Below are 27,985 nucleotides of genomic sequence, written 5' to 3'. Positions count from 1 at the left end.
ATTTACACAACACTAATCTTTAGCTTTATATAAGAGGAAAAAAGGAAAATAGCGACGAAATAATGTTTATTAGGATGAAGGAGTCACGGATCCGGGATCAGTAGTCAAAGGGCTGATTGAATTAAGACACCTTATTCATAGCTATCATAATAGTTAAGGCTTCAAGAAATATTAGAGACTAAATTAATACAATGAACTAATGTTTCCACAGTAAAGGCTCAAGGTACATTTCGAACCTTTAATATAAAAGTATAAAAAGGCGGGCAAGATGTTATGAGGCAAAATAGTTTGTAGCAAAACTACTATTTATTTTCAGAAAATACTCTAGAAAGTAAATTTGAGGTTTTGTAAAGTTCGAGTTAAACTCCAATCCAACACTAATAAGGGATTAAAAAAAGTATATCGCAATATAATCTTATTATTACATTTTATGAATAGCCATTTATTTTAATTAATACCAAATTTTGTATATATTAAAAAAAAATAAAGCACCTGTAATCGATTTTCATTACTTTTAATATTAATTTATGCCTAGCAGACATTGCCTATACAGGGTGGACATTAAATACTGTAAAGAAAATTAAATTTAAATTAAACTTATAAAACGCATGGTCTTTTAAGATTTTAATGTAAAATTTTTTGTCATAAATTATTGAATAGTTCAGCACAAATTTTGCTAAATACATTTGTTAGTCATTTTTTGCATACGAGAGAAAAGAAAGTAAAGAGATGCAGGATTTTCTCAATTTGTTGAAGTCTGGCGCTCACCTTAACATATTTTTAGTGATTTCATGTATTTTATATTAAGGCTCTATTCAACCTCACAACTATGTGGATCAGATTTTGGTCCATAAAACATCTGATTCATCCTGTAGGATCTAATGGATACAAAAACAAGATTCAATGATAGTATAGGTGGCCATCGCCTGTTTTGGTAAAGTACGCCTTATCTTTTTGCTTAAGGGCAGTTATTCCCAAAGTAGGGATCGCGAGATGATTTCAAAAAATTAAAAAAAGGAATATCAATTAATTAAATATTGCTTTGAGTGGCATCAAAATTTAAATAATGACTATATTTTTTAAAGTGTCTTCTGGATCATTTAAAAAAGTATTTTCTAATTGATACTAATCCACAAAAGCATAACTGGAAACGCCACTTTTAAAGCCACAGCTAATCATCTATCGTCAGATATGGAAGATGCACTTATCCAACATTCATGTGACCAAACACAAAATAAAAGATTTTGATTCAATACCCTTTGCAAATTCTGAATTTATTTGATGAACCAGTCCTGGTTAAAACAGCTCTAGATTTACTTAAATCATTTGGCTCAACTTATTTATTTGAGAAGACTTTTTTTGTATTAAATTATATAAAAAATAAATGCATACCTTCGTTTAACGTACAGGACGTTCTTCGAGTTGCTGTGTCCAAAATTAAACGGAAAATAGACCAGCTTTGCTCAATGCAGTGTGAACATCAGTCACATTAATACCTTGATTCGTTTATAAGCCTATTTACACATCCACAACCTTTAATTTTTTATTGTACTTTTACTCAATTTTTTTGTGGATTTCCAAGTATTTCTATTAGGATTTACTAGACAATAACGTATATTTAACCCTTATTGTCGTCCCAGTAGATGGTGTTTACGTATCACAATTTGAGAAACATTGTTCTAGTTTATTGCAAAAATTCTCGAATATCTTATTTATTACAGTAATTGGAATATAAAGTCCATATTTGACCAAAAACCGTCTATGAAATATATGGACGCTTATAGTTATAAATAAAGTCAAAACTATTTAGAAACTTGATCATTTTTGGACATGGTTGCTTTAGTGTTGACGCACCACATATATTTTATAACAACATCTAATAAATGCTGAATAATAGGATTGATGTGTATAATGAAGAAATTAGGAGTTATATGAGGGTGCGTACGTCATGCACCTACAAACGTAGGTTAGGATAAATATCTACTTTTTTTCACATATTATGTCTATGAACATGATTTCACGTTTTTTTTAATGAATTTAAATTTAATTATTTTATAATTATTGCACCAATAAATAGTAAATAAATATTACACACTATTTTTCTGTATTTGTGTTTCTATGAATCCGTCCTTTCATCAGATATATAACTAAAAAATAAATTGAGGTAAATTGTATATAAATACTATAAAGAATGATAGCCTGAAAGGACTTCAGAAATAAATAACAGTTAGTGTGCTTGACTTAATTGGCTAATTACCAACTAATTTTGGGCATTTTTTCTGTGGTGTTTTTTTTGGAGGAAACATTACGTGATACAATAAAGGTAAGGACTTGAGATGAGTTAAAGAGACATAAATAGAATTGAGGATTGCCATCGAAGTAAGAAATGAAAATTGTGTTTATTTTGTTCATTTCATAGCTAAATAATTAAACGTCAAGAGACTAAGCTAATTTTCTCGCAAACATTCTTCAAATGGTCAAAGTTACCACCATAGAGCAATAAAGCTGTACATAGAGACGAGATAGAGATCTCAATTGACAATTCGGCATAGTTAGGCTGCAGTAGATTAAAATCTTCAGTCTGCAGCAATGAAAATCAGCAATGGGAATGGATAAAAACAGAGAAATAGTAATGATTTGAGATATGAGTGCATGAAATTACGAATTTTCATCAAGCTACAAGCCGCTTGAGAGTTAGCGACGGAGTGTGAGAGCCACCTTTTCAAGTTTTATTTTATTTCTTTACGGAAAATTACGTCTGCCAAGGAAGTTAATCTGTGTTTACGTTTTTGCCTCTGTTTGTGTCCTTGTTACTCACTGGGATTAAGGCAAAAGTTACTGAAATTTTTTAATACAACGTGGTACAAAGATTACGTATCATCACAGTAAGAGGCTATTAAATTTTGAGTGGTCAAACTTCAAAGGCAAGGTGAAGGTAACACAGAACGTAAAAAAGGTATATGGAACGACGATGCTCTATGATCAACGCGCTCGGGAGAAAAAAATCTCTTGAACTCCATGAGTGTAGGTTCGCGCCCCAGTCGTTCCTAGATAAGGAAATATACTTTATGTTTATGAACTTCAAAGAAAATTCCTTCGTTAGATGGAGTAAATATTATACTAAAATGTTTACTCTACTTAATCAGTGCAACTCCATCTGACCAAAAAATTTAAAAAAATACATAACTTTGGAATAAATTTAGATGGATAACTTTGTTTGATTTTAAGGGGAGGGTTTGTGTTATACCTAGTCGTAATTCTAGTTTGCATTGACTTAAAAGCTCATTCAAAAAACTAATATATATTATTTTCTTTCTGGGGTATTTTAACTTCAACTTTAGCTTAATAAAATACATTGATTGTTTAATTTTTATTACATAATCAGAGTCAATCAGAGTCAACCAGAGTTACATATCATTTATCTAGTTCAAAGTAGATCAAAGTGACAATCATTTATTAATGTAAGAAAAGTAAAGAATTGTGACGTCATACTTCAATACCGTATTTATCAGCTGATATTTGTTTCTCTATGTTTACCTCATATATGTTCAGTTTCTTCTTTCCTACATACACATGTGGTCCCGAGTTTCACATTATGACCAAAGACATTCATTACACTTTTGCATATTATGTGCACCACATGAATGATTAATTTTAAATAATGAGCCAAATTGTGGCAAAGTCCTCAGCACATTTATTCCAAGCAGGTACAGGCTGCAGTGAATAGTAATCAATTACTACATTAAAAAAAGAAATTCATTATAAAAAAGTATCAAAAACAATAAATAACTTTGAAGTAACAAAAAATATGATCAGAAAGTTTTATTGCAAACGAAAAAAAATAAAAAGTTCGTTGTTCCAGTAGAAGTGATCTAATTATATGGCAAACCTTGTATTAATGTAGCTATACAGGGGTGTCTGTGGAATTATATTTTGGGGAGAGTATGGATTTTGTTTTTGTTTTGGAAAAAAATTCAAAAATTAAAATGTTTATGATTTTTTTTTTAAATTAAGCTTAATATATTTTATTTTTTTGAAAAAAATTCACACATAAAATTTTTTCGAAAATATTTTCTTAATTCACTTAAAAATAAATATTTTAAAGAAAAAATTCCAAAATTATTTTCAAATATTAAATTTTTTGAAAAATAATTTATAAAAAGCCACATTTATTCACAAAAAAAAATCCATTAAAAGAGATTCAATGATTAAATTTCAAATATTAAATTTCTTGAAAAAGAATTTCGAAAAAGCCACATTCATTCACAAAAAAAAATCCTATAAAAAAAATTCAAAGATTAATTTTTTTGTTAAGTGTAAAAAATTTAATAAATCATTAAAATTTAAATTTTTGGTAAAAAATTTCAAAAATCAACAGCTACTCACCAAAAAATGAAATTATGTACAAAAAAACCTTCAAAAATCTGTAGCTATTTACAAAAATAATTCTTTTTGGAAATTAATTTAAAAAATTAAATTTCATATATTAAATTTTTTGATTTTTTTTTCAAAATTTAATTTGTGGAGGGCTTCAGCCCCTCTTGCTCACTCCCTACGGACGCCCCTGCTTTATCGTTGTTATGTGTTCTACAGGGACACTGTTTTTCAATGATTTATCTAGATTTTTACTCCAACGGGAACATCCAGGAAAATCATTGAAATATATATACGGCAATAATCTTTAGATTGTTAATGACTTAACATTGAATTATATTTTGTTGCGGGTCGGATCAGATTACTCAATTTCAAAGTGCTATAGAGAGGTACTCTAATTAGAAATCCGGGCATTCATATGATAATCATAATAATTAACAATATGATAATTGATAAAACGAGACAAATACGACCTTTAAAAAGGAGGACTAAGGATGAGGGCGGAGGAGATTATAATTCATTATGTTAGTCAATACGACTTTTTCTTGTATCGACCATGAACAATTGTAGAAATACCTATAAAGGGAGTCACATTGTGCAAAATTATTATAAGACCTCCCATGATCTTTTTGTTCACCACCAAAGAGCTAATTGTCCGGCTATCTCAAAAAAGTCCAGATCCCACTTAACCTAATTCAAAAATATATTTTTCACATAGCAAAATAATTTCCGTATTACTAAAAGGTTGCGATAATGAAATTTCTACTATTTGCCGTCGCTGCTTCCAATTTGGAAATATAAAAAGAAAATAAGAGAATTGGGGAAATTTATTTTCTTTTTTCTTAAAATTATAAAAAAAATACTTTAATTTAATATTATTTATTGAAATAAAAAACCCCAGCTCATATACAAATAAAACAATTGACATTTTTTAATGACACTAAGAGTATGTGTGATCGATTTTTCACTCCTTAAACTCGACTGCTAAAAGTTTAATATTTTTCTCAGCTCATCTCACCTCCCATTCATACAGTTTAACTTCGCTACCCGACTTCATCAACGGATGTTAAAAAGTATTCTTATAATATATTCATTCCAGTTGAGCTTACATTTTAGATTATTGATAACTTAGTCAATCAGTTGATTTTATGTAGGCATTTTTTTTTTTTAGGCAGCTCTTCCTTATTTTATTTATACTTTTTAATCTCATTCCTTCGTTTGCCCCCTACAAGCTTAGAATAAAATCTCTTATTTTAAATCTTGCATAATGACAATAATTCTTTACAAAAAAAAAAATATTTTTCTAAGAATCGAAATGAAATTAGACAAACTCATTTTTTTGTTGATGCTGTAATAAACTTTCCACTGTCATACATACAAAAATATACCACAAAAAGTAAAAAAAAAAGCCTTTTTTTTCCTAATGAGATATTGATATTTCCTACAAGTCCGGAATTAAAAAAAAAAATGATTCACGGGATACCATTAAAACACAATTTTCCCGGGAAATGTTTGCTATTCCATTGTTTTTTTTTGTTTTGTTTTTTGTATATGGTATATACTCATAATATGATATTGGGTGAAATATGGCATAGGTGGTATCAAAGAGTTTTGGCTTACATATATGTACATACAAACGCCCACTTCTCGAATGATAAATCCTTATAGACATAGGTACATATATGTATTAAAAATATGATAACTTGATCAAGCAAAAAAAACAAAAGTATATGCCATGCATATCATTGAAACTAAAAAAAAAAAACCCGCATTTTGTACATACAATATAGAAATACTTAATGGAAGGACCTTTTATAGGAGTACATATGAGGTATGTTAATATAAATACAATACATAACAAAAATAAAAATATATTCAGAATTATTTTTTTAGTGGTTTGAAAAACTGGAGATTTTGCATAAGGCAGTGTTTGGAATTATTCTGATTCCTTGGATAGTGCAGTAGTCTATTCCCCTCATATCCCGGTTTTTATATTATTATAATCAATTATATATATCAGTAAACAAAAATGTTTATAGTTGTTGATAAGTTTGTTTATACTATGCTTATATATTCATATAATAGAAGTCTATAATTTTGCAAAAAGGGGGGGGGGGTCCTGTAACTATTTGATTTGATACTTCTACTTAAAACTTTTGGTTATTACTTAACATACAAGCTTGCATTTAAAAATTGCTTATGCTACGATTATTAAAATTTTACATTATTAAAGTGACTAGATTAAAAATCAAGTAATTACCTGGTTAAGATTAAATTTTACAATTATTTTATAAGTATCTAGTCCGACATATACTATTTTTAATAATATATGATTAAAAAATGTTTTATCCTCCTTAACATAGAAAAACAAAAAAATAGTAAAAAGTAGACTTTGAAAAATAATTTTCCTATTTTACAAGTTTTAGTAGAGGTATTTTTTTGTATTTTGGCTTTGTATTCCAATTTGTGGGATAAAATAACATGTCCAAGAGTTTCAACTATAGTTTAAAAGCTTTATTTAATTTAAGTAACTTATATTAGACCCCGATAAAATCTATAAATTTCTAATTATTTTCCTGTAACAGCAAATTTTGGCTATTTTAAGACTAACTAAAAGAGTCAACAAGAATATTTCCTTAACATAAATTAACAAGGATTCGTAAAAGAATAAAAATGCAATCCACAGTCAATTTTCAAAAAATACATTCAAGCATTGGATCTTGACTTTTCATGGAGTTATATTTATTACTTTCCTCAAAGATTCGAGCTGTTCTAATTCATTGGACTCTCATGCAAAGACTTATTTTCACATTTACTCATTTCCTAAATGCTGAAATGTTCTTAAAATAGCCATGATTAATAACGCACTTGGGATAGTTTGTTTTCTTGAAGTCGATGTACGTAGGTTCGATACTCGGTCGTTCCTTGAGAAGGAAATAAACTGAATGCATATGGACTTCAACAACATTTCCTTGGTCAGAAGAAGTAATTGTAATATTATAATGCTTGTTATAATTAATGAGTACATCTCCATTTGACCAATTAAAGAAACATTTAAAAAAAATTTAAGGGATTTTGAAACAAGGATTTAAATCCGGTGTTTTTTTTAGCTGGTCCCGTTAAACTTGTAAGTGGTAATATAAAGAAAGAATTTTCTTTTCTTTAACATTTGTCATTATTATTTAATTCCTGAGCAGTGAACATCCTTTCCTAAATAGATTCCATTATATTCAAAACCTGGTTGAACGTTCGCGTGTGGTCAAAAAAGACCCTAAGGATTTGTCGCAGAGTTATAACTACAAGTCCTTTTTGGACTCAGAGTAGAATTGGGGATCCAGGTCGGTAGAATTCTAGCAAATCCCTCTGTTTATTTCCTTCTCTTTTTCCTTCCTTGTCAAATCTGATTCTAATTGATCTAATGTAACGTCATGAGGATTATTCTTTCTCTCTTCCTATACATTCGTTAAATTGTCAGGGTTACCATGTTGATTTTCAGTTTCTTTTTTTTGAATGTTCCCATTCTACAGTCAAATTATGATCATTGTATATAAATATAATGATTTCTTGGAATTCGAGTCTAAATGAGGATAGTAATTGTTATAACTCCTCCGTATATCCTTGATTGATACAAATTATAATTTTGGTCATATCCTCCCTATTAAGCTTTCTCGCAGCTACTCTAATATAACGTCATGATAGCTAAAATATCACTTAAATTTTCCAAGTAATATTTGGTTTCTTATATTTGTACAGACCGACTCGTCATATCTTATACCTACATCTCTAAGAATGACAACTTTGGAAACTAAAAATAATCTGTTAGTGTTACCAACTGGAAAAAAATTGCACGCCTTAAAATGCTTAAAACTTTCAACCCTACATATTCATATTTCATCATTACTTCTACTATTTTCCTTCTCTTGTATTATTTGTTATTTTTACCTTGTTCGAAAATATTAATTATTATTTAACAAGTTTTTAATGCAATTTACATAGTAAATGCCTACCTACGAACAAATTAAATGAAAAGCTACTACTAAAAGTTACAAAACTTTTTCAAATCCATTTAACCGAATAATTTTATCTTCTCATTAAGTTTTTTATAAATAATATTTTTTCCTCTTTTTTCTCCTCTCCCTTCAACAAAAAAAAAAAAAAAAAAAAAAACTCAATTCATCTTACTGTATTTGTGCTTTTTTTTCTGAATATATTTTTGTTTCATACATTATGAGCAAAGAAAAAATATATATATAGCATCAATCTTATGAAAAACAAGAAAAACGAAAAAAAAAAAACTAAAAAAACTTTATCTAAGCATAGACTACAAATAGAAACATTAAATGGGTCTCATTATTAAAGGCATAGCTTATATCCTATAATATACATGAAGTTTATCTCATTTCAAAATCCATCATTGTATAGGATTCATATAAAGATTTTATATCTTTATTTTCTAAACATCAAAGAGACTTATTATTTATTAATTGAATTGGGTTTGAGTAATATTTGTAGACTCGTATCCAGAATTTCAACATTAAGTGCCTCTTCATTAGTTGCAAAAATGAGAAAACCACGTTTAGTGTTGGATCAGTCTAATAAGACTGTAGGTTTGTCAGCTCGGTCCTGATTTATTTTGTATTCTGTGAATGGATTTTTCAACCTGAAGTTAGGATCTGCATGTCCTATGCCATCGCTAATATCAAGCCTTTCGAACCTTTGCGTAATATTACCTTGCGTATTATGAAGAGCCTTTATTGTTTTATCTTGTCAATCTTTAATTAATAAAAAGTTTTACATTAAAAAAATTTCATTTGATATTTGTTAATGTAATTCTTTAATATATAAGATTAATAAAGAAACGGAATTGTTCTAAAGTAGGGTATTGTAAATTTTAGAATCGGTACATCTCTATTATTAAATGAACAACGTAGAATAAACAATTGAAAAGCTTTATTTAATACTAACGAGTCTAGATTTGTTTTTTTTTGTGGTGTTATTTTTTTCTTGTCTTCATTTGCTGTTTGTTGGAACATAAACAGGCTCTAAAGAAAGAGATGTTTTTGTTTTTCCTTCAATGACTTCCTATTCTCTTTATGTACAGAGTACATACAGAATAATTAATTTGTTTTTGATTATAATGTCACTCGTAAGACAATAAATATCTTTTCATTTTTTTGATTTTTGCTTCTTCGACTTTTGATTGAATTTCAATGTCTGAACTATTCCATTATCTTCCATTTTTATTCCATGATGACACTTTTGTCTACACGTTAGGGTGAGGTGAGTGCCCAAAAAGTTCTTACCTTTGTACTAATAACACTTAACCATTCTTGTGAGTCTACCTATGAAGCTAATAACATATCTTTCCAATTTCATTTACCTTGAACACAAAGCCAATGATGTTTTGGGCAAATGTAAAATAACTATTAAAATTCCAATTATTGGGGTTTCAATATGTCTAACATTCTCTTGTGAAATATAAAATTTGGATTAAGACACAATGATTAGAAAATATTTATATTCTATTTTTGGAAAATTACTTTTTATTGCCAAAAAATGAATGAGAATTTCAAAAAATGATTAAGAAAAATATTTATATTGACATTTTTGGGTTTTAGATTAAGAAACATTGATTAAAAAAATATTTTTGATAATTTTTTTTGAAAAATTACTATTTGTACCTCAAAAATAGATGAGATTTAAAAAAAAAAAATGATGTAAAAATCTAATCATAATAAATCAATTTTTGGGGTTTTGAATGTACCTAATCATTTTCTTTGTAAAATAATTATTTTAGATAAATACACAATAATCGAAGAATAGCTAATTCATTTTCTCTTTAAAAAAAATAACAACTAAAAAATGATATATTTTAAATGAAGATACAAGGGTTCAAACATATTCCAACTATTGTTACGGAAAATTCCTATTTGTAACCCAAAAATGGCTAATAATTTAAAAAAATAATATAAAACCATAATAATCATGGGGTTCTGACTTTATCTAATAATTTTTTTTTTTTTTATAAAATTAATATTTTAGGGAGAAATACAATAATTTGAAAGTATTTTTATCATTTTTCGAAAAAAAATCTATCTAATTTAATAACAATTAAATCTAAACATAATAATATGTTAGTCTTTAATACTTCATACTATTTGAAAGGGGATTTTTCAGACTTTACCGAAACAGATATTTAAAAAATATATATATATTAGTCTCAAAAAAACCCAAAAATTGGGTCTAATAAATTTTTGCTACTGTTTCCAAAATTTGATTTTATATATTTACATATTTGTATGAAATGTGTTCGTTAAGGCTATACACAGTACCAGAAGGAGGTTAAGCTTATTTAAAGACAGTTGGGGCATGAGGCTCACCCTAATGTGCATATAGGCTTATTATGATCAAACTACCTGAATATTCTTCTTCCTCACTTTTAGTGTGTCTAATCACCAACAATTTACTGTAATTATAATTCCATTTGTGTTCTATGGATGAAAAAAAAACAACAAAAAAAAACCCTCACAATTTTAAATGTAATCATTCATGCTTCAAACTTCTATATAAGTACGTACGTGTCTATCGGAAAACCCCTCCTTTACGAATAAATTCTTTCATATAGTACAAATAATTCCAATTTATTTTTTGTCAACAGACATTTCTGATTATTTTATCAGTATTTCTTTTTTGTTATTTATATACAGACTGGGGATCCAAAATATAGAGAGTAGCATTTAATTACAATTTTATACCCTTTATTTTTAATTAAGAGATTTTATGACGCAACCAAACGACAGCTGAAACAAAAATAAACCAGCTTTGTGTGTCTCTAAGTGTAAAAATGTAGGAACAACAACAAAAGAAGGCCACGGGTCTTCTGTCAGTGCTGAGACGGCTGAAGAAACTATTTTCATCTCCATCCGCACCAGCAACAAAATCAAGAAGTCCATTGCAGCCCCGATCATTACCATACAGCCAGGTAGAGCCAAAACTTCTGCACAAAAAATATAGCTGACTTATGGCCAGCCTCCATGTGGCCCTTCTCCAGCTCTGACCTCAACCCCTGAGCTTTGTCAGCAGCACCTCTCATCCAAATTTGGATTCACTCCGAGTTGGCATCATGGCAGTGTGTCATATCATGGCCAAAAGTCTTCATCGTCAAGATATACAAATTTGTTCGCCAGCCTGTCAAAGCTGTTATTTGTTTTGAAGGGGACATATTGAATATAAAATATTGCTAAATCTACTAACTAAACAAATCACAAATTGAATTTGATTACATAAATTTTTATTCTGCACCGTTGTCATTACTTAAAAGGCTACAGAACCTGTTGGCATCTCCATCCAGACTTCGTACAACAGCTCAGACCGTAACTCCTTTTACTTTGAGGTTTTGGGCGTCTTGGAGTAGTGCAGAGTATGTTCGCCGGCGTGTCAAGGCTGTTATTGATTGTGAGGGAGAACATATTTAATAAAAAATACAGTCTTTAAACAGTTCACAAATTGGTTTGAAGGTGTATATCTTGGATGCCCTAAAAATGACGTTCCTTATAATTGATTCATGCTACTGCAAGTTTTGGACCCTTACTCTGTATATGTGGTTTGTCAACACGAAAGCAATTGCACACCATTCCTAGTTTGTTGCTTTACTTCCTAAATATAAATGGCCACTTACTTAATTGTTTTTTCCCCCAATTAATTGCTTCATAATTGAATTAGTGTGATGGGAGACGTTATCAATTTATTAAATAATGAATAAAATAGAGGACACGTTCTAATTTATTTTCCTCTTATAAAACAATAAACCGTATTTTGTCTCTAGAAATCCCATCTCTCAGAGATTGCGCACTTTTAGCACTAATACTCAGGCATATATTTCTTTATAATATATGCATATAATATTATAGCACATGAAAATCATTGAGTCATTCAATGGTAATTAAATATACATTTGTAGAAATGTTATTAGTTGTTAGGAAAGGATCTTTTAAGGGCATGACTCTTCATTTTATTAGGAGTTTATGTAAATAAACTATATGGGAAAATGTTTAAGAGAGAAGCATCTAATTTAATTTCGTATTCAATGTAAATACAAAGGGTCTACTACAAAGTATCAGTTACATATATTTAAAAAATTATCTTGGAAATAGTATGAGGGTTTTAAATTGAGGTTTTTTTTTTTTTTTACTTCTTAATATGTATGTATGCTGTTCTTGTTTCTTCTTTATCTCTCATTTTCCAAGCCATTTAGTTTATATAACACATTAAATATGCAGAAAGGTTGTTATATTTATGCAAATATTAGGCATAAAATTTCCCAAATTTACTTTGGTTTACACATTATTATTATTTAATCCTTAAATACTTTATTATTTTAGCTTTTGCTACTCTTATGAGTAGTTATAGTTGTATAAAATATAACGTCGTAACCCGTGCAATTGAAGGAATGATTTTTAGGCTTAGCAGCTTAGCTGTCATTACGTAATATTAGAGCAACGGCAAGCATCTGTGAGTGAAAGTAAATTAAAGAAAATCCCACTGCATAATAACTAGAAGGACATACCTTGCCATAAGGATGATAAACAAGCTATTAAAATCGGTTGTAGATTTACGTTCCCCATTTTCTTGAATTTGGAATAAATTTTCTTTTATAAGCTTCTCACTAGAAGTTAATTTATTAGGAGATAACTTCCTTTTCTAATAGAAAAAAAGCTATTATTGATATATAAAAAACAACAACGAGATTGACTATAACTTTCTGATCACGCTTTACTTTTACAAAAGTTAGCCGATGTAATGACACAGCTAAAATGATTTCCTCTAAAACATTCTTTATATTGTCATGATTACCATGTTGATTAAAGGTTTCTTTTTTAAAAATTTAATCCTTTAAATGAGGATCAATTGTATTGAAATGGAGTGTATCATAGACATGTTAAAAAACAAAAACAAAAAAAACCTTAAACCAGATGGTAACCACGACTAATTTCTTCATCATTCATGAGCAGACCCATTAGTTATTACTTTATATTTATATTTTCGTAGTTAAAGAAGAAAATATTAACGATAACAACTCCATAAAATAAAAATAAAACACTTTTAACATAGCCAACTTGAATAGCACGCGTTAAGGTCATATTTATATAACTCTAAAGATTATCTAACTAAGGAAAACCAATAGGTTCTAAAAGTATTAAAATGTATCTTTCTATAGATTTTTTGTAAACATTTGCAACATATGAAAACATGGAATTCTACATTTAGAGTTAAATCTGCGCACAGTGATAAAATTTGCTCTGATCATAGTGACGTCATCTTGCATTTATTGTTAGTCTCCCCAACAAATCATCAGTGGTACTTTTCCTGCTTCATAAACAACAGACTAGTTATTACTTTATAATTAGATGTTGTCTCTTCAAGACTTAAATAATCAGGATAGTAGATTTCGAATATAGAGTAATCAAAACACTTTTTGAATTGCCAACTTACAAAACTATTGCACGCCTTAGGATCATACTTTTTGAAACTCTAAGAATTATCTTTGTGAAAGGGGAAAACAATATTCTAAATATATGAAAATTTCTTTATTAACTAATTTTTTTTTGTTATACATTTGCTAACAACATTGGCCAGGAGTACAATTGTCACTGTAAGTGAGTTTACACTGTGTAAGTCCTCGTTGGACTCAGTGTAGAATTGAGGAGTAATTGTTGCATATGTTCTTATGTATTTCCTTCTCCCCCAATCCCTCGTATCAACTGTTTGTAGCTCATCTTATGGAACGTTATGAGATCCTAGCTGCTGGCCTTCTAAACAATTTTCAAAATGTAAATATTACCAGGTTCATTTTGGGTTACTTTTATTTTTTCATACCTCCAAGAAAAGTTCTGCTAATAACTACTCAAGACGGCCGTTTAAAATATAATCAAGTTTCAGTTTGACAGATATGTTTTTGAATATTATATTAAATTCTACCCCTCACTCCTTTGTGAGATCAAAGATACGAATGACTATTCAGCAATATCATACTAATAACCAGAGATATATAAAATATGTCCTGGAATGCGGGTACTTTTTTTTCTATTTGGCAAACTGAACAGGCTTTTTCTTTTTCCAAAGATGTTAGAATTATCATTTAATTCTTGAGAAGGGAACATCGAAGTGTTAAGTATAACCACGAGTGTGAGAACTCATGAAAGAGAGAGAGTAACTATGATTATTTTAGTGGAGTTATACAGGGATCGGAAATAAAACGGGGACTGAATGACTGATTTTAGACAAATGACAATAACTCTATTTTTTGATAAATTATTTTGAATTTTTTTATAACAAAACTTTGAGACACGATCTTTGTAAACTTGTTCACTCAATATGGTCTCCCCAGCAGCAGTCAAATCCTCCACACGGGGGTAGAAAGTATTGTAGGAGTGTCTGATGTCAAACTCGTTAGAGAGGCTATTTATGGATTTTGTGGGGTCCTCCTTGATTTTTTTCTTCAGGTCCCCCAGAAACTCAGAATCCCTTTCCATGTTGTGTCTCCCACTTCCTTCTTTCCTAGAGAGGTATTTTCCATCCTTTTTCATCTTGACCACCTTGAAAATGAGGCTCCTGGAGTACTTCACAATCTCCATAATCTCTGCCACCTCAATTTTGGTATCCAGAAGGTTTGAGATCCTCTGCCTTTTTGCTTCTTGTTCATTCATGATGAAAGATTTGAGAAATGTTTATTATTGTGTACTTATGCAAAAAGGACAGGAGACTCAGAATATGCAGGGGAAAATCACAAAACCTCTCTACTTTGATTAAATAATTTTTCATTTATTAACAGTCCACGGTTTACTTCCGAACCCTGTAAGTGTAAGTTCCTAAGGGACTCAGAGGGAAATTGAGGATAGACGTTGCAGTAAATCCTACCTATTTCCTTGCTAGATATAGAGTGGGATTTCTCTCAATTTCCTTTTTGTATAGCTGTTAATGGTTAATTTTCCTTTTCATACATTTTTACACACCGTCTGGTAATATTTTATACAACAGTGGTTTCATGTGGCATATTTTATACAGGATTGACAGATAACATCGAGTAAAAAGTGTGTAAATAACAAGTGGAGAGTAATTCTGAAGATTTTTGCAGAGTTATAAATGAAATCCCTTTTTGGACTCCGAGTAGATTTAAGGATCCATATCGGAGTAATGCTTGACCATATTATTGTGAATTACCTTCTCCCCTAAGCCCTCGCCAAAGCTGTTTGTAGATGATCTAATAAAGCGTTTTGACAACTTAGTTACTTTCCTTCCAAGATCCTTCCTTCAGGTTTACCCATTTCATTTTTTTGGGGGAAATATATTTTATGCAACTATTCTAATAACTAATCAACAAGGTCGTTCCAGATATAAAATAAGTTGTAGTCTGACACATTCTACTTGAATATTTTATTGAATTATTATTGGTATGCATAATATTTGCATCGCAAAAACATTTAAGCCTTCAATTACAAAGATTGTATAAATCTAATCGTCTTAAATTTTTTTAATAGGTGAATCACGTAGAATGATTGACGTCTAAGAAGACAATGACCTAAGACAGAAAGTGTTACATTTTTTCGACTTATTTGTGTGCGGTTTTTGTTATTCTTTATTATAAATAAGTGGTTCAATATGGTTTCGTTGGAACTTCATCAACCCTGGTCTCCCCTCGTCACCTGTCTTAAATTACTTCTATTCTCAGGTAAAGCATTCATATATATATTATACAAAAATAAATATTTTAATTTATGAATACGTTTATAAACTTTTGTGAATCGTTAATAGTATCAGGTATCTCAATATTTCTTCACCTCGTAAAAAGTATGCAGTAAATATATACAAATAGATGGAAACAGATATTTTTTTAACGAATTATTTTTTATTTTGTTCATATGTTTTACAAAGTGATTTAATGCAACACATATGTATATTAGGGTGGCTTTTTTTTTTTACTTGTGACATGCTACTATTTTGAGACTTTTATAATAAAACTTGGCTTTGCAAAATATTTTTGACTTTTATTAATATTTAATGGCGGCTTTAGCGTCCTAATAATTTGCCTTATACCATGCTCAAAAATGTAATACGCCCCCTTTCGTATTTACAAAATAAATAACAAAATATTTACAACAAATAATCGGTAATTTTAAATATTTTTATTTCACATAAAAAAAAGTTATTGTCGGTCATTTGTCTTGAATCATAGGTGTCTGCAGGAGGAGGGGCAAGACAAGCTGACCCCCCCCCCATTGTGAGGAATTATTGCTTTTTACTATTTAAAAAAAAAATCATTATGTGAGGAAATTATGCAGCAGAGCATAAAATTTAAAAATATTAAATTTTTTTCCTGAAAGTTTGGAATTAATTGGAATTATTTTTCCCAAAAAATTGATTTTTTGTTAATAACTATGGATTATTGAATTTCTTTCCCGAAAAAATTTATATTCAAAATTTCTATCCCAAAAATTAAATTTCTTGTTTTGAGCAGTTAATTTAAAAAAAATAAAAATGAAATTTTTTTTTTGATTTTTTGTTTTTATTTATTATACCAAAAATTTTAATTTTTTATTTATTATTCCAAAAAATTTAATTTTTATTTAATTTTTTTATTTATTATTCCAAAAAATTTAATTTTTTGTGAATAATTATAGATTTTGAAATTTTTCCTCAAAAAATTAATATTTCAGATTTAACTTTTCTAATTTTTTTCCAAAAAATTAAATATTTGAAACATTTAGTTCTGAATTTTTCACAAAAAAATTTAATTTTGATTATAAAAAAAAATGATTTTTGTATTTTTTGAATATGCCCCCCATTCTCAAATTTAATCCTGCAGACTCTCTTGTCTTGCTCGTAATAATTGCCCACATTCTCGATACGACCTTTGAAATGGGAGCTGCCCTTGATGCCGAGGTCCCTGGGCATTGATGCACAAACATTTATTTTTGTACCTCATAATTAGAGCCACCCTAATGTTGATGTAAAATTATTTAAAAAGGTCGAATGTGCTTAAGGTATTATATCTAGTACAATTAAGCTTTAAGCACCTAATGATGGATTGATATTTAAAGATGAACATATTTTTAAATATTATAAAGTCAGTCAGCTACATTAGTTAGACTGAAGTAAACATAGTTTTTGCTTCGGAGAGCCTAATTTAAGACTATTCTATTTATATTTACCAATTATAATCCCATTTTATAATTCAATACTCAAAAAATATTAATAAAACAATTGAATAAAAGCTACATATTGAACATAAATTTGGAGGCAATTTTGAGAATAAAAATATAATAAAGGCCAATATTATACATGGATGGATCTTATCTACTGGTTAACATTTTATTATTTTCAATTTTTTAAGAAATTTATACCAGAGGTTTTGTGAGGACATTTATTTTACAAAATCCTCTCAAAATAATGCTTTGCACAACTTTTTGCAAATATCTGAGCCATCAGTTCTAATAATTGCCTTAATATGAAGCCTAAATCCGTATGTGTACTCAAGGGATAAGGAGTCGAGTGTCAGAGATGTTGTATGAGAGATATAGAGTTAGCTTAATAGCAAATCCTTTTCATTTTTTAAATATATTGTCCCCCATCAAGAGGATATTAATTTTATCATAATAAAAATAGCAGGTATAATTTATAAATTTAGAAGGACGAGGACTACTTTACCGGGCGACATTTTTGATTCTGTATTTAAGATTTGTGATATGCAAGGTTGTGCCTAGTTCAGGTTGACCGGTTCTTTCATTTCAACGCTTTCGATTCATATTTATCGGCCTCGGTCCCGGTATTCGGTCTCGGTTCTTTTATATACAGGCTCAGTTGGTTTACAAACACTTAAAAGATTGCAAGACCTTTGTGCCAGGATACAACCAGGGCCGCAGCTACTTTATACGCAGAGTGCATCGTGCACCATGTTTCAGCAAGGGCCCCGAAAACTAAGGTTGCATAAGACAATGGTTTGCCAAAAGGGGGGCATGGAGAGGCTGGGTAAGGGGAGGAGGAAGATGGAGAATTGAGGATTGATTTTATTCTACACATACATAATCCACATGTTTCGTATGAAAGGGGTCTCAAGTTTTGGAAACTTTGGCTTAGGAAAGATTATAGTTATTATATTATAGGCCACTGACAAGCTTAATAGTGAACCTGGATCCATGATCTTCCGCTTCGGCCTTTTTTTTATTTACACCTTCTGGTGCATAAAACCACTCTTGTGATCCATAAGAAGCCCATAGCTATTTGGATCTCGGATATAACTGTATCACCTTTGTACGTAAAAAAAATCATTGGAAACCCCTGCAATTGCAGAAAAAAAACCAAATAAACAGAAAATTGACTTATTGATGCAAGCTATTTTATTTTTAATAATAATTACAATATATTCTATTTTCTTTATAAATTCTATGTAGGAATGCAAAAGAACCGAAACCGATAAGCAATATATTACGGTTTCGGTTCGACTTTTTCGGTTTTGGTTCTAGAGGTTCAAGAACCGGAGCTGTTTGAACCTCTGGAACCAATAACGGCACAACTTTGGTGATATGCAATAAATTAACACTTCCATAATTTAAAAAAATAAAATAATAATGTAGGGGAAGAATGAATTTTTATATTGTATAACTCAGAAAATTTGATGCAGAATAAAGTTGTACCTAAGTATAAACAAGGAACAGTTTGATCAATATGGATCTGTAACTTTTTTGCCGTAATCCTGGTGCAAAACATAGCCTCCATTTAACTTCGTTACAGAGGTAATAAAGCTGTTTAAAATAATAGACGATTGATTTATGATGAGTTCAATAGTAAATATTTATGATGAAACCATTTACAAAATTGTTCCACAGGATGACTGTTCTGTCCAATTCGTACGAAAAAAATTAGGACTGGCCGTCAAATTTTTGAGACTGATACATCCTTTATCGAACCTTCATATCATGAGCGTCACATTCATTAAAAAGCTATTTAGATAATTAGTAACTTTTAATGAATACTGTTCAACATACAATTAAAAAAAGTCCTTGACAGAATAACATTCCCTGAATATGTTAGTAGTAGTTTTTTTGTTTGTTTGTGATGGTTGTATTGTTTTCATTATTAAAGTCCACTTATTTATTTTTGAATGGTTTAAAATATGTATGTTCATGGACAAAAACAGGAAAAAGGCGTGTCCGAAAACCTTTAACTAACAAACATAAATGATAAAAGTTAAGCAATTATCAAGGTATTGAAAAAACACATTATGTGATCATAGGTGTACATCCCATTCATTCAGTTGTGGTCATAAAATAACTAGTGTTGGATTTGAGTATTACTTGAACTCGAATAAAAACTCCATTGGACTTAATTCGACAATTTTTGGACAATGATTCAGACTACCCCTTTATTCTATTTGTAAAACTATACTAAACTTAAATTTGAATGATCAAAAATGGAACATTTTTGATTAATCTCATGATTTCCAGTTGTTACTTCTACAATTACTCTACATTCAGCAATCCTAAGACCCCTTGAAGATGTGTAATAATAAAGGAAAAATACCCTTCCGAACATATTTGAACAATCCACGACCTACCTATCGATTCCAGCAACTTCTGTTATGAGCGAAATGATCTCTTCTACTGCTTGAGAAATTATATAAAAGATAAGAAATATTATTGGCATTGCTTATGTTGCTAATATATTAATAGCAATACAATATCGGGCCAATCGTTATTATTTACTCATCTCTATATTATGCAAATTTTCAGAGACTAAGAGTAATTCTTTTACAATGTTCCGATTAGCAATGTTGTAGGTTACATAGTTAGCTGTCGATTTCTAAGAAAAATATTGTATTTGGGAATTATCCCGTTGGTGTCCATACAAGATGTAACACCTGTCCACACCGCTAAGAAAACCCTAAGAGTGGCTATAGGTCAAACAACTTACGGCCGCTGCAGAGCCCAGACCTTTACTCCATTGACTAATTCAATCTAGGCGTGCTTGGAATACAAGTCTTGCTTCACGATAGCACATGTGCTCTGAAGACCTCAGTGAAAAAGGGTTAGGTCTACATGAGTGCTCCTACATCCAGAGGGTCACCTCTTGTAGCTCATCATAAATTCTGAGGGTGGATATATTGACTATAACATGTTTTTTGGGGGTAATGAACCCTTGAATCCCCTGATCGACCGTTTGGTAGAGCACATTTTCTTTTTGTTTAATGCATTAAAAAATGTGCACGTTCTTTAGAATACACTTTTAACCTAAATCGACGTCTGAACTATTTGGTAGACGTCTTTAAAAAAAACCTGTATGGGTTTTTTAAAAAAACAACATTTTTTGGGTTTTTGGTCCCCTACAGACCTGATGCCAATTCCATCGACGTACATCTTTAGACAAAGGCCTACAGTGTATGTCATTCAAACACCAAGGCCATCAAAGTCACTGTCAGTCTGTACTGGGCCACCATGCCAGAGGAGTACATCCGTAGCAGGTGTTGGGCCTTTCGCCGCCTCGACGCCATTGTTTCTACTAAAAACGGCTTTTTAATGAACAAGAGAGCTCAAACACATCCAGTTATGGTATTAATTATGATGCAGTTCAATTATTAATAAATAAATGATATCTTGTTAAATTATAAATTTAAAGTGTTTTAATTTTAATGGAACAATCGGTAAAGACACAAAAAGGCAGGCAAAATATCGTGTGATAAAATCTTCTAGAGGCAAAATTACAAACGGCAAAATAACTGGCGGTGAAACTCTCTGCGGCAATATTACCCACAACTACTTTATACATAGATATGCTGTCTTTAAAAATTAAATAATAAAGACATATGCTTTACAAAATAAATAATCCTATTCAGGTTTCCAACAAAAAAAATCCGTCCCCACTTTCTATGCTATACATTATACAGCTCTACTCAAACTCCACAAAATTCGATAGCTTTAACTCGAACCCCACACTACATTCAAAAACCATTCATTCATACAAAAAACAACTACAACTAAATAAATAAATGTATGGAATGATTTTGCCAGTCCTTTGGTTTGACACAAAAATAATACAATTTTTTTCATGCTCAAGTAATTCAAAAATATACATAATATAATATACATAAAAGGGAGAAATGTTTGTAGTAGGGTTTTTTTATATTTATTTCTCCTTAGCTGAAGGTTGATTTATGCTTTAGTTCTACGTTTACATACATATATGTATATAAATAAATATATCGACTATTTTCAATAGGATAATATTTATTTATTACATTTCACTTTGATTTATTTTGTCAAGGACAGTAGTTAAATGTAACGAGTGGAGTATGTATTTACATTTATATAGTATAAAATTAATCCAGTTCAATCTTCAAATTTAATTTTAAATCTAGAAAATTTAAGGATAATGCATTACAATATATTCTTTATAGGTTATTCAGCAAATCTCTAATCTTTTGCTCTTATATGACGGGGTATATTATAATGACTATAAATACTATTGCCTGACGAAAAAGAGACGAAACTGAGAATAGCTGACGAAGTTAACACTGGACACGAAGTATAATGAAGAATAGATATCCAAATAATTCCTAATGTATACAATTTTCTTGCTCGATATGCTGTAAAATAAGTATTATTTATTTTCTCATATAGATGATCGCAGCTAATCTAATCTAACGATATTAGAGCTAAGTTCCTCTACTTGCAAATATTATTTAAAATGTCAATATTACTTCGAATTTTTTTAATTTCTTTTTGTTAAGTATACCGGAGGTCATATTTTCGACAACTTTATGTTTTTACTAAACAATATATCATGTTAAAAAAGAAAATACTGCTTAAAATTATCAATAAATTTTGAAAAAAAACCCGCAACAAAGACCGTTTTTAAAGAGCAATAATTTCTTTATATACAAAATGTGAAAAAATAATTGCTATAAAAATAGTTATCTAATAAAATTACTCAGAAATAAGGACAACTACTTAATATACTTTAATGGTTATTACTTAAAGCCAAGTCTTTATTAAGACTTTCAAAAGAAAGTTGCTATTAAATAAAGCTAATGGACATGTAATTGGTTGGTCATTCCATAATTAAGATATTTATTAATATTAACCTACTTACAAAATATAAATTTAGGAGTAAATATATTCATTGGATATAAATTCCATGACTCACTTAACCCCATACCCATATATGTTAACGGGAGTGATCCATTAAAATCAGAACACTTAGAATTTTTAAATTTAACAAGATATAATTTATTAATTAACAATATAATTTCAACAAAACTAAGACTTTACATAAATAGATTTGGGCCTCAACTCTCTGGATCATTAATGTAGCCGACCTTAGCGGTAATGATGACTTCCAGACGGCAAAGGAAGCACAGGCACCCACTGCAGATGTAGTCTTTTGTCATAGCGTCCCAATGCTCGATGACAGTGGCTTTGAGGATCACTCCAGGCTTTTTCTTCAACATCCACCCAAAAGGTTAGGTCGAGGGAGTTGGGCTGTAAAAAAAAGAGTTCCAAATAACTAAAAATAATTATTCAAAAGATTTTTGTAACGGAGGAGATGAGTTTGTTTCATTGTTTGTGTCAAAAGGGGCCTCTCCCCCCCTCACAACGCTCTTTTAACCCACTTTTTAGAAAACCATCTGGACAGACTAGTGTGAAACCCCAAAATCTCTTGCATTATCCCTCATAGACTTGAGGGTTTGGCCTGGGCTATTTCCTTTATCTCCTCCGGGTCCAGTTTGACTTTTTTGATAGATCCCTTCTTCTGCTCCAAGATTTTGAACTTACGGACAAATCAAGATGTTGGTCCAGGAGACGCCTAAATGCTTGAAGTGTGCGAATGGAAATTCGTCGATCACGTTCAAGTATCATTCTCTAGACTTAAACGTAGGCCAGAGAGCTGTGGGTTTTTTTTTTGTAACTAATTGTTTTAACTTTCAAATTTTGGTATTTTTTTTTTTTTTTGTGAATAGCTATGAATTTTGATTATTTTTGTGAATAATTGTTATATAAAAATATTTTTGTGAATAATTGTTATACAAAAATATTTTTGTGAATAATTGTTATACAAAAATATTTTTGTGAATAATTGTTATACAAAAATATTTTTGTGAAAAAAATATTTTTTTTGTGAATAGCCGTGAATTTTTTCAAACTATTTTAGAAAAATGCAATGTTATAATTTTTTTTTCAAATTTAATGTTTGAAATATTTTTCTAAATAAATTATTTTTTTGTGAACAACTGTGAATTTTTAAAACTTTTTTATACAATTTTTGAAATTAAAATCTAAAAAACCCAGCTTTAACCCCCCTGTGCACACCTTTGAATTTATTCGTTATTTATAAGTCCATGATTTTTCTCAGCACCCTATATATATTTCAATTATGTTATTCGAACAAGATGCTATAGGGTCACTTAAATGCATCTCTACAAAGCTCTTTCCACGGACAAGATAATATTTATAATGTACATAAATAGCTTGATTGAGTAAATTGAATCAATAAGCCTGAAGAATATCAATCAAATTAGCAATAAAACTAGATTGAAGCACAAGATGATTGGATACAAGTATAAGCATTGATTGATTTCTCTTAAAAGAATTACTCTAAAATAATAATAATATTGTTATACATATATATACTTATTTTAGTATAATTAAAAACAATATTAATGTCCTCTAAAAAAGAGTAATCGCACAAATTAATTCATTAGAGAATTAATTAACAAAATTTAATTCTATTAAATCCATTTCTTGAAAGAGCAAAATGTCTTAGGAATTTGTATTTATTGTTTAAACTACATATATGGATATATAAAAATTCCCCTAATTATATTTTTGTTAGTTAAAGGTTCACATTCATTAAAATAAATAAATGGAGACATTAAGCTACACTATATATTTATATAATATTCGTTGAAATACCCGACATTGCCAGAGTTTTTAGGCGTTGAGAAGTAGACAAATTTTACTTTAATAGGAGAACGGGGACTCCTCAAGAAATCTTTTTTGTTACTCTCTGATTTTCATTCGTACACCATGTTTCATCCGTGATTGTATTAAAATTAAACCGGTGAAATTATTTTATTAACAATAATTAAGTGAAAATAAATACATTTAATGTTGGTATAATTGGCCATTACTTTGTTTTTATGGTAAAACTAAAAAAAAGTATTTTTGTTATTTTCTGATAATTTTAATACTGGAAACTTTCTTTCAAACAAATCTAATTTTTTAAAAGTAATTAAATAATTTATTTTGTTACTAGCTGTGGATTTTTGTAATTTAATTGGAAAAAATTTTAAATATGAAATTTACTTTTTGAATTTTTGTTGTAAACAGATGTGGGTTTATGAAATTTTTTTCCAAATTATTTATTTGTAAAAAATAATTAAAAAAAAATAATTTTTTTTTTTTTAAATTGTTAATTTTACAGAACAGTTGCAAAAAGTTATTATAATAAAACGTCAAGGCACCTAATCTGTTCATCTCCCAAACATTCTACCACGCTTATATACTGTTTCTTTTATTTTTAAATACCGGCAGGACATTTAAAACTCCTGCTATAGGTACAAGGGTGGGCTGCAAAGTATTTGACCTCAACGTGAAGATGGCAGAAAATGTAAATACAACTACTCGTGTATATCTAGCATCTGTTGTTATGTAACAGCATTTTGATTGAGCTGATGTTACTGTTTTTTTTTTTGATAATAGACCAAAATTGTTTTTTTTTTTCAGCTGGGAAAGTGATGGCGACTGTTTTTTTTTGGGTAGGCCGTTGAGTTTTTTTAATTGATAATCTTCAAGAAGGAAACACACAATATAGGAGAATACTACGCATTTTTAGACAACCTGTAATCAGATTATCCTCAATGAAAAGGCTTTGACCTTAGTGAACAATAATTTAGCAGAAAAAAACGGCGATAATGTTTAGATGCGTTACAGATATGGGATTTTTGCTGCCAGAAATGTAAAGAGTTACAAGGGGACTGTGAGAGAGAGAGCCACGTATATCCGACACTATGGGTGTCCACAGTGTGGGTGGCTGGAGGGGCTGTAAAATCCACTCAAATTAAGGATTCTTTGGTTTTTACTATAATTTTTACTATTTTAAAAAAAAATTTAATATTTGAAATAGTATTATATGTAATTATGTACTCGTGATAGAGATTTTACTAATTTTTTTAATGTGGAACTTAAATATGTTACCTGGTTCTCCTTAGTTTATTCATCCCTTTGAGTGATGAGTGACGTCATTGACTCTATTTTAGAGAGTCTTTACTCTCCAAAATATTATTCATCCCTTCCAATAATGATTGATTATTAGCTTTGAGTACTTTAATTGAAAAAATATAAATATCCGTAAAGCTATTCAGGTCTTTAAAAACTAATGCCACCCCTGGGAGGATCTTTATATTTATAACCTTGGATAATTAATACGACGTAATTTTAGATGTCTCAGTTGCCCAATAATTATCATAAGGAATAAGTAGTTTTTTAACTAATTCATATTATATGAAAAATATGTATTCATTAGTTATCAGCTCCCTTTATCAACAGTTTCAAAATAACTTTTAATAATATTGAAGGATATTAATATACCGGTAGTTGCATAAATACGCGGACTAATTTTTAAACGTTCTTTCTTGACTCTCCAGGAGGAAAAGCACACGTCCAGGTATAAAAAGTTTGCAATCTCAACATTGTCTTGTCCGGTATGGATCAAAACAAGGACACACTGCCTTTTCTATAGATGAGGGAATAAAAACTATGTTTATTTATTCCATTTTTTTTAAATAACGCCAAACACTTCGGGCTAGCCGCCAAAGCAAAAAACAACGTTCTTCCTGCTCATGAGCTCTAAGTTCGTTGTTAAACAACAGCACACACTGTACATCGATTTGTATATATTAGATTAAGTAAAAAGTTCTGTGCGTTTTTACGTCTTTAGTGAGCTATATCTCACGATTAATACATTGCATCAAAATAAGCTGTAAGGATGCTTAAAGGTTAAGCGTACACTTAAAAAAAGTTCATTTACAATTTCGTGTTTGGTGAAGCCAGTACTGTGTTACATCGTTCCAAAATGGAGGTAAGAAAGATAAAATTTGATACATTCTTCCGGATCTATACGACCATGGTGAAAAGGTGGACCAGGGTGGCAATTTTTTATCCTGTATATTTACCCAACGCAGTATCGAAGGCAAGAACATTATGGGGGTTCCAGCGACTCCGTTCTGGAATTATGGATGTCGATAATGTTGATAAAATAACAGAAATTGTGGTGTTGGACTGAATGTGAGCAATTATTCCATTGCCCAGAAACTGAATATTACACTGAAAACCGTTGGGAATCATCTAAATCGGATAATTGTAATTTATTGTCAAAATAAAGGGGAAAAAACGCACATCACTTTTTACTTCACCTATTAATAATTAATAATCAGTTCCCTTTACCCCACTGTCTCTTAAGAGGCAATTTACTTTTGATAGGCGGTGTATGTAGAGAAACACTTGAAATAAATATATATACTAGTTTAGTTATTAGATCAAAATCAACGTCTCAAATAATAATAATCTATAAGTAAAGAGAGGGGAAAATGTTTCCGTCTTGCTTCTTACCAACCAACACTGCACCTGACAAGTCCCTTTACTTAATCCCTCAAACTATTCATAATAATGAATCGTTGTAATATTAACAATTACCATCTTTCAGTTAACGACATATACCCCCCCAACCCCCTTTCCCTCCTTTGTTTGTTTGTTTATGCATATACGTAACCAAGTATAGTTATAGGACAATAATGATACAATAACTTTTTTTGTTATTTGGTCCAAAGTGGATAATAACCTCGAGGGAAAAGTGAGTGCGTGAAGAACACATTTTCCCCCTCCCTCCTCCTCCTTCATTCTATCATCCGATGAGTCACAATTGATGAAAGAGCTTCACAAAGACATCGTATAAATAGGTAATATATAATTACAAAACATGAAATTAATATCAACAAGAAGCCATTGAGATGGGAAATGGAAGCCACTCCAAAAAGGGATCGGATACTCTATAGAAAACTGGAATATGATCAATATTGTTATTGTTTTATAAAGAGTAAATCAATTTACGGGGTGGTCCATTGAAATCTGAACGCTTACTAATTCAATAATGATTAATCAATGTTGAGTGATGTAAATTAATTATCCATATTTCGATTTAATAAAGCATACACAATTAGTTACAAATAAAAACAACAAAAAAAACCTGAGCTGTTTACCCGGCGTAAAAGTCAAGAAAATGAAACTTGAACATTATCGACGAATTTTCATTCGTGTACTCCAAGTAGTTGGACGTCTCAAGGACCACTGTCTACGCCGAAACCTTAAAGAGGAAGATGGGTTCTATAAAAAGACCAAACTGGACCCCAATTAGTTAAAAAACATAGCCAAGGCCAATTTTCTCAAGTCCGTATGCAAGATATCTCAGGGTTTGTTACAAGAATGTTCAAACAACCATAAAAAAGCGGGTGGAAAGGCCGCTTTGGTACTTTTATCCCCCTTAAACCCTGCTACCAACTCCCTTG

At 30.0% G+C, this 27,985-nt stretch overlaps 1 protein-coding gene across 2 annotated transcripts in view; it reads left to right on the top strand.

Moving 5' to 3' along the window:
• LOC121129516 (uncharacterized) overlaps positions 1 to 27,985 on the top strand; it is a 283,434-nt gene that overhangs the window by 93,620 nt on the left and 161,829 nt on the right. For both annotated transcript variants that reach the window (XM_071893302.1, XM_040725237.2), the window contains exon 2: positions 15,912 to 16,102. In XM_071893302.1, coding sequence (XP_071749403.1) covers positions 16,033 to 16,102 — 70 coding nt within the window. In that variant the 5' untranslated portion in view covers positions 15,912 to 16,032. The remainder of the gene's footprint in view (positions 1 to 15,911; positions 16,103 to 27,985) is intronic.

This window comes from Lepeophtheirus salmonis, chromosome 14 (assembly GCF_016086655.4).
Source record: "Lepeophtheirus salmonis chromosome 14, UVic_Lsal_1.4, whole genome shotgun sequence".
Taxonomy (NCBI): domain Eukaryota; kingdom Metazoa; phylum Arthropoda; class Copepoda; order Siphonostomatoida; family Caligidae; genus Lepeophtheirus; species Lepeophtheirus salmonis.
This window is presented reverse-complemented; position numbering and strand designations above follow the sequence as displayed.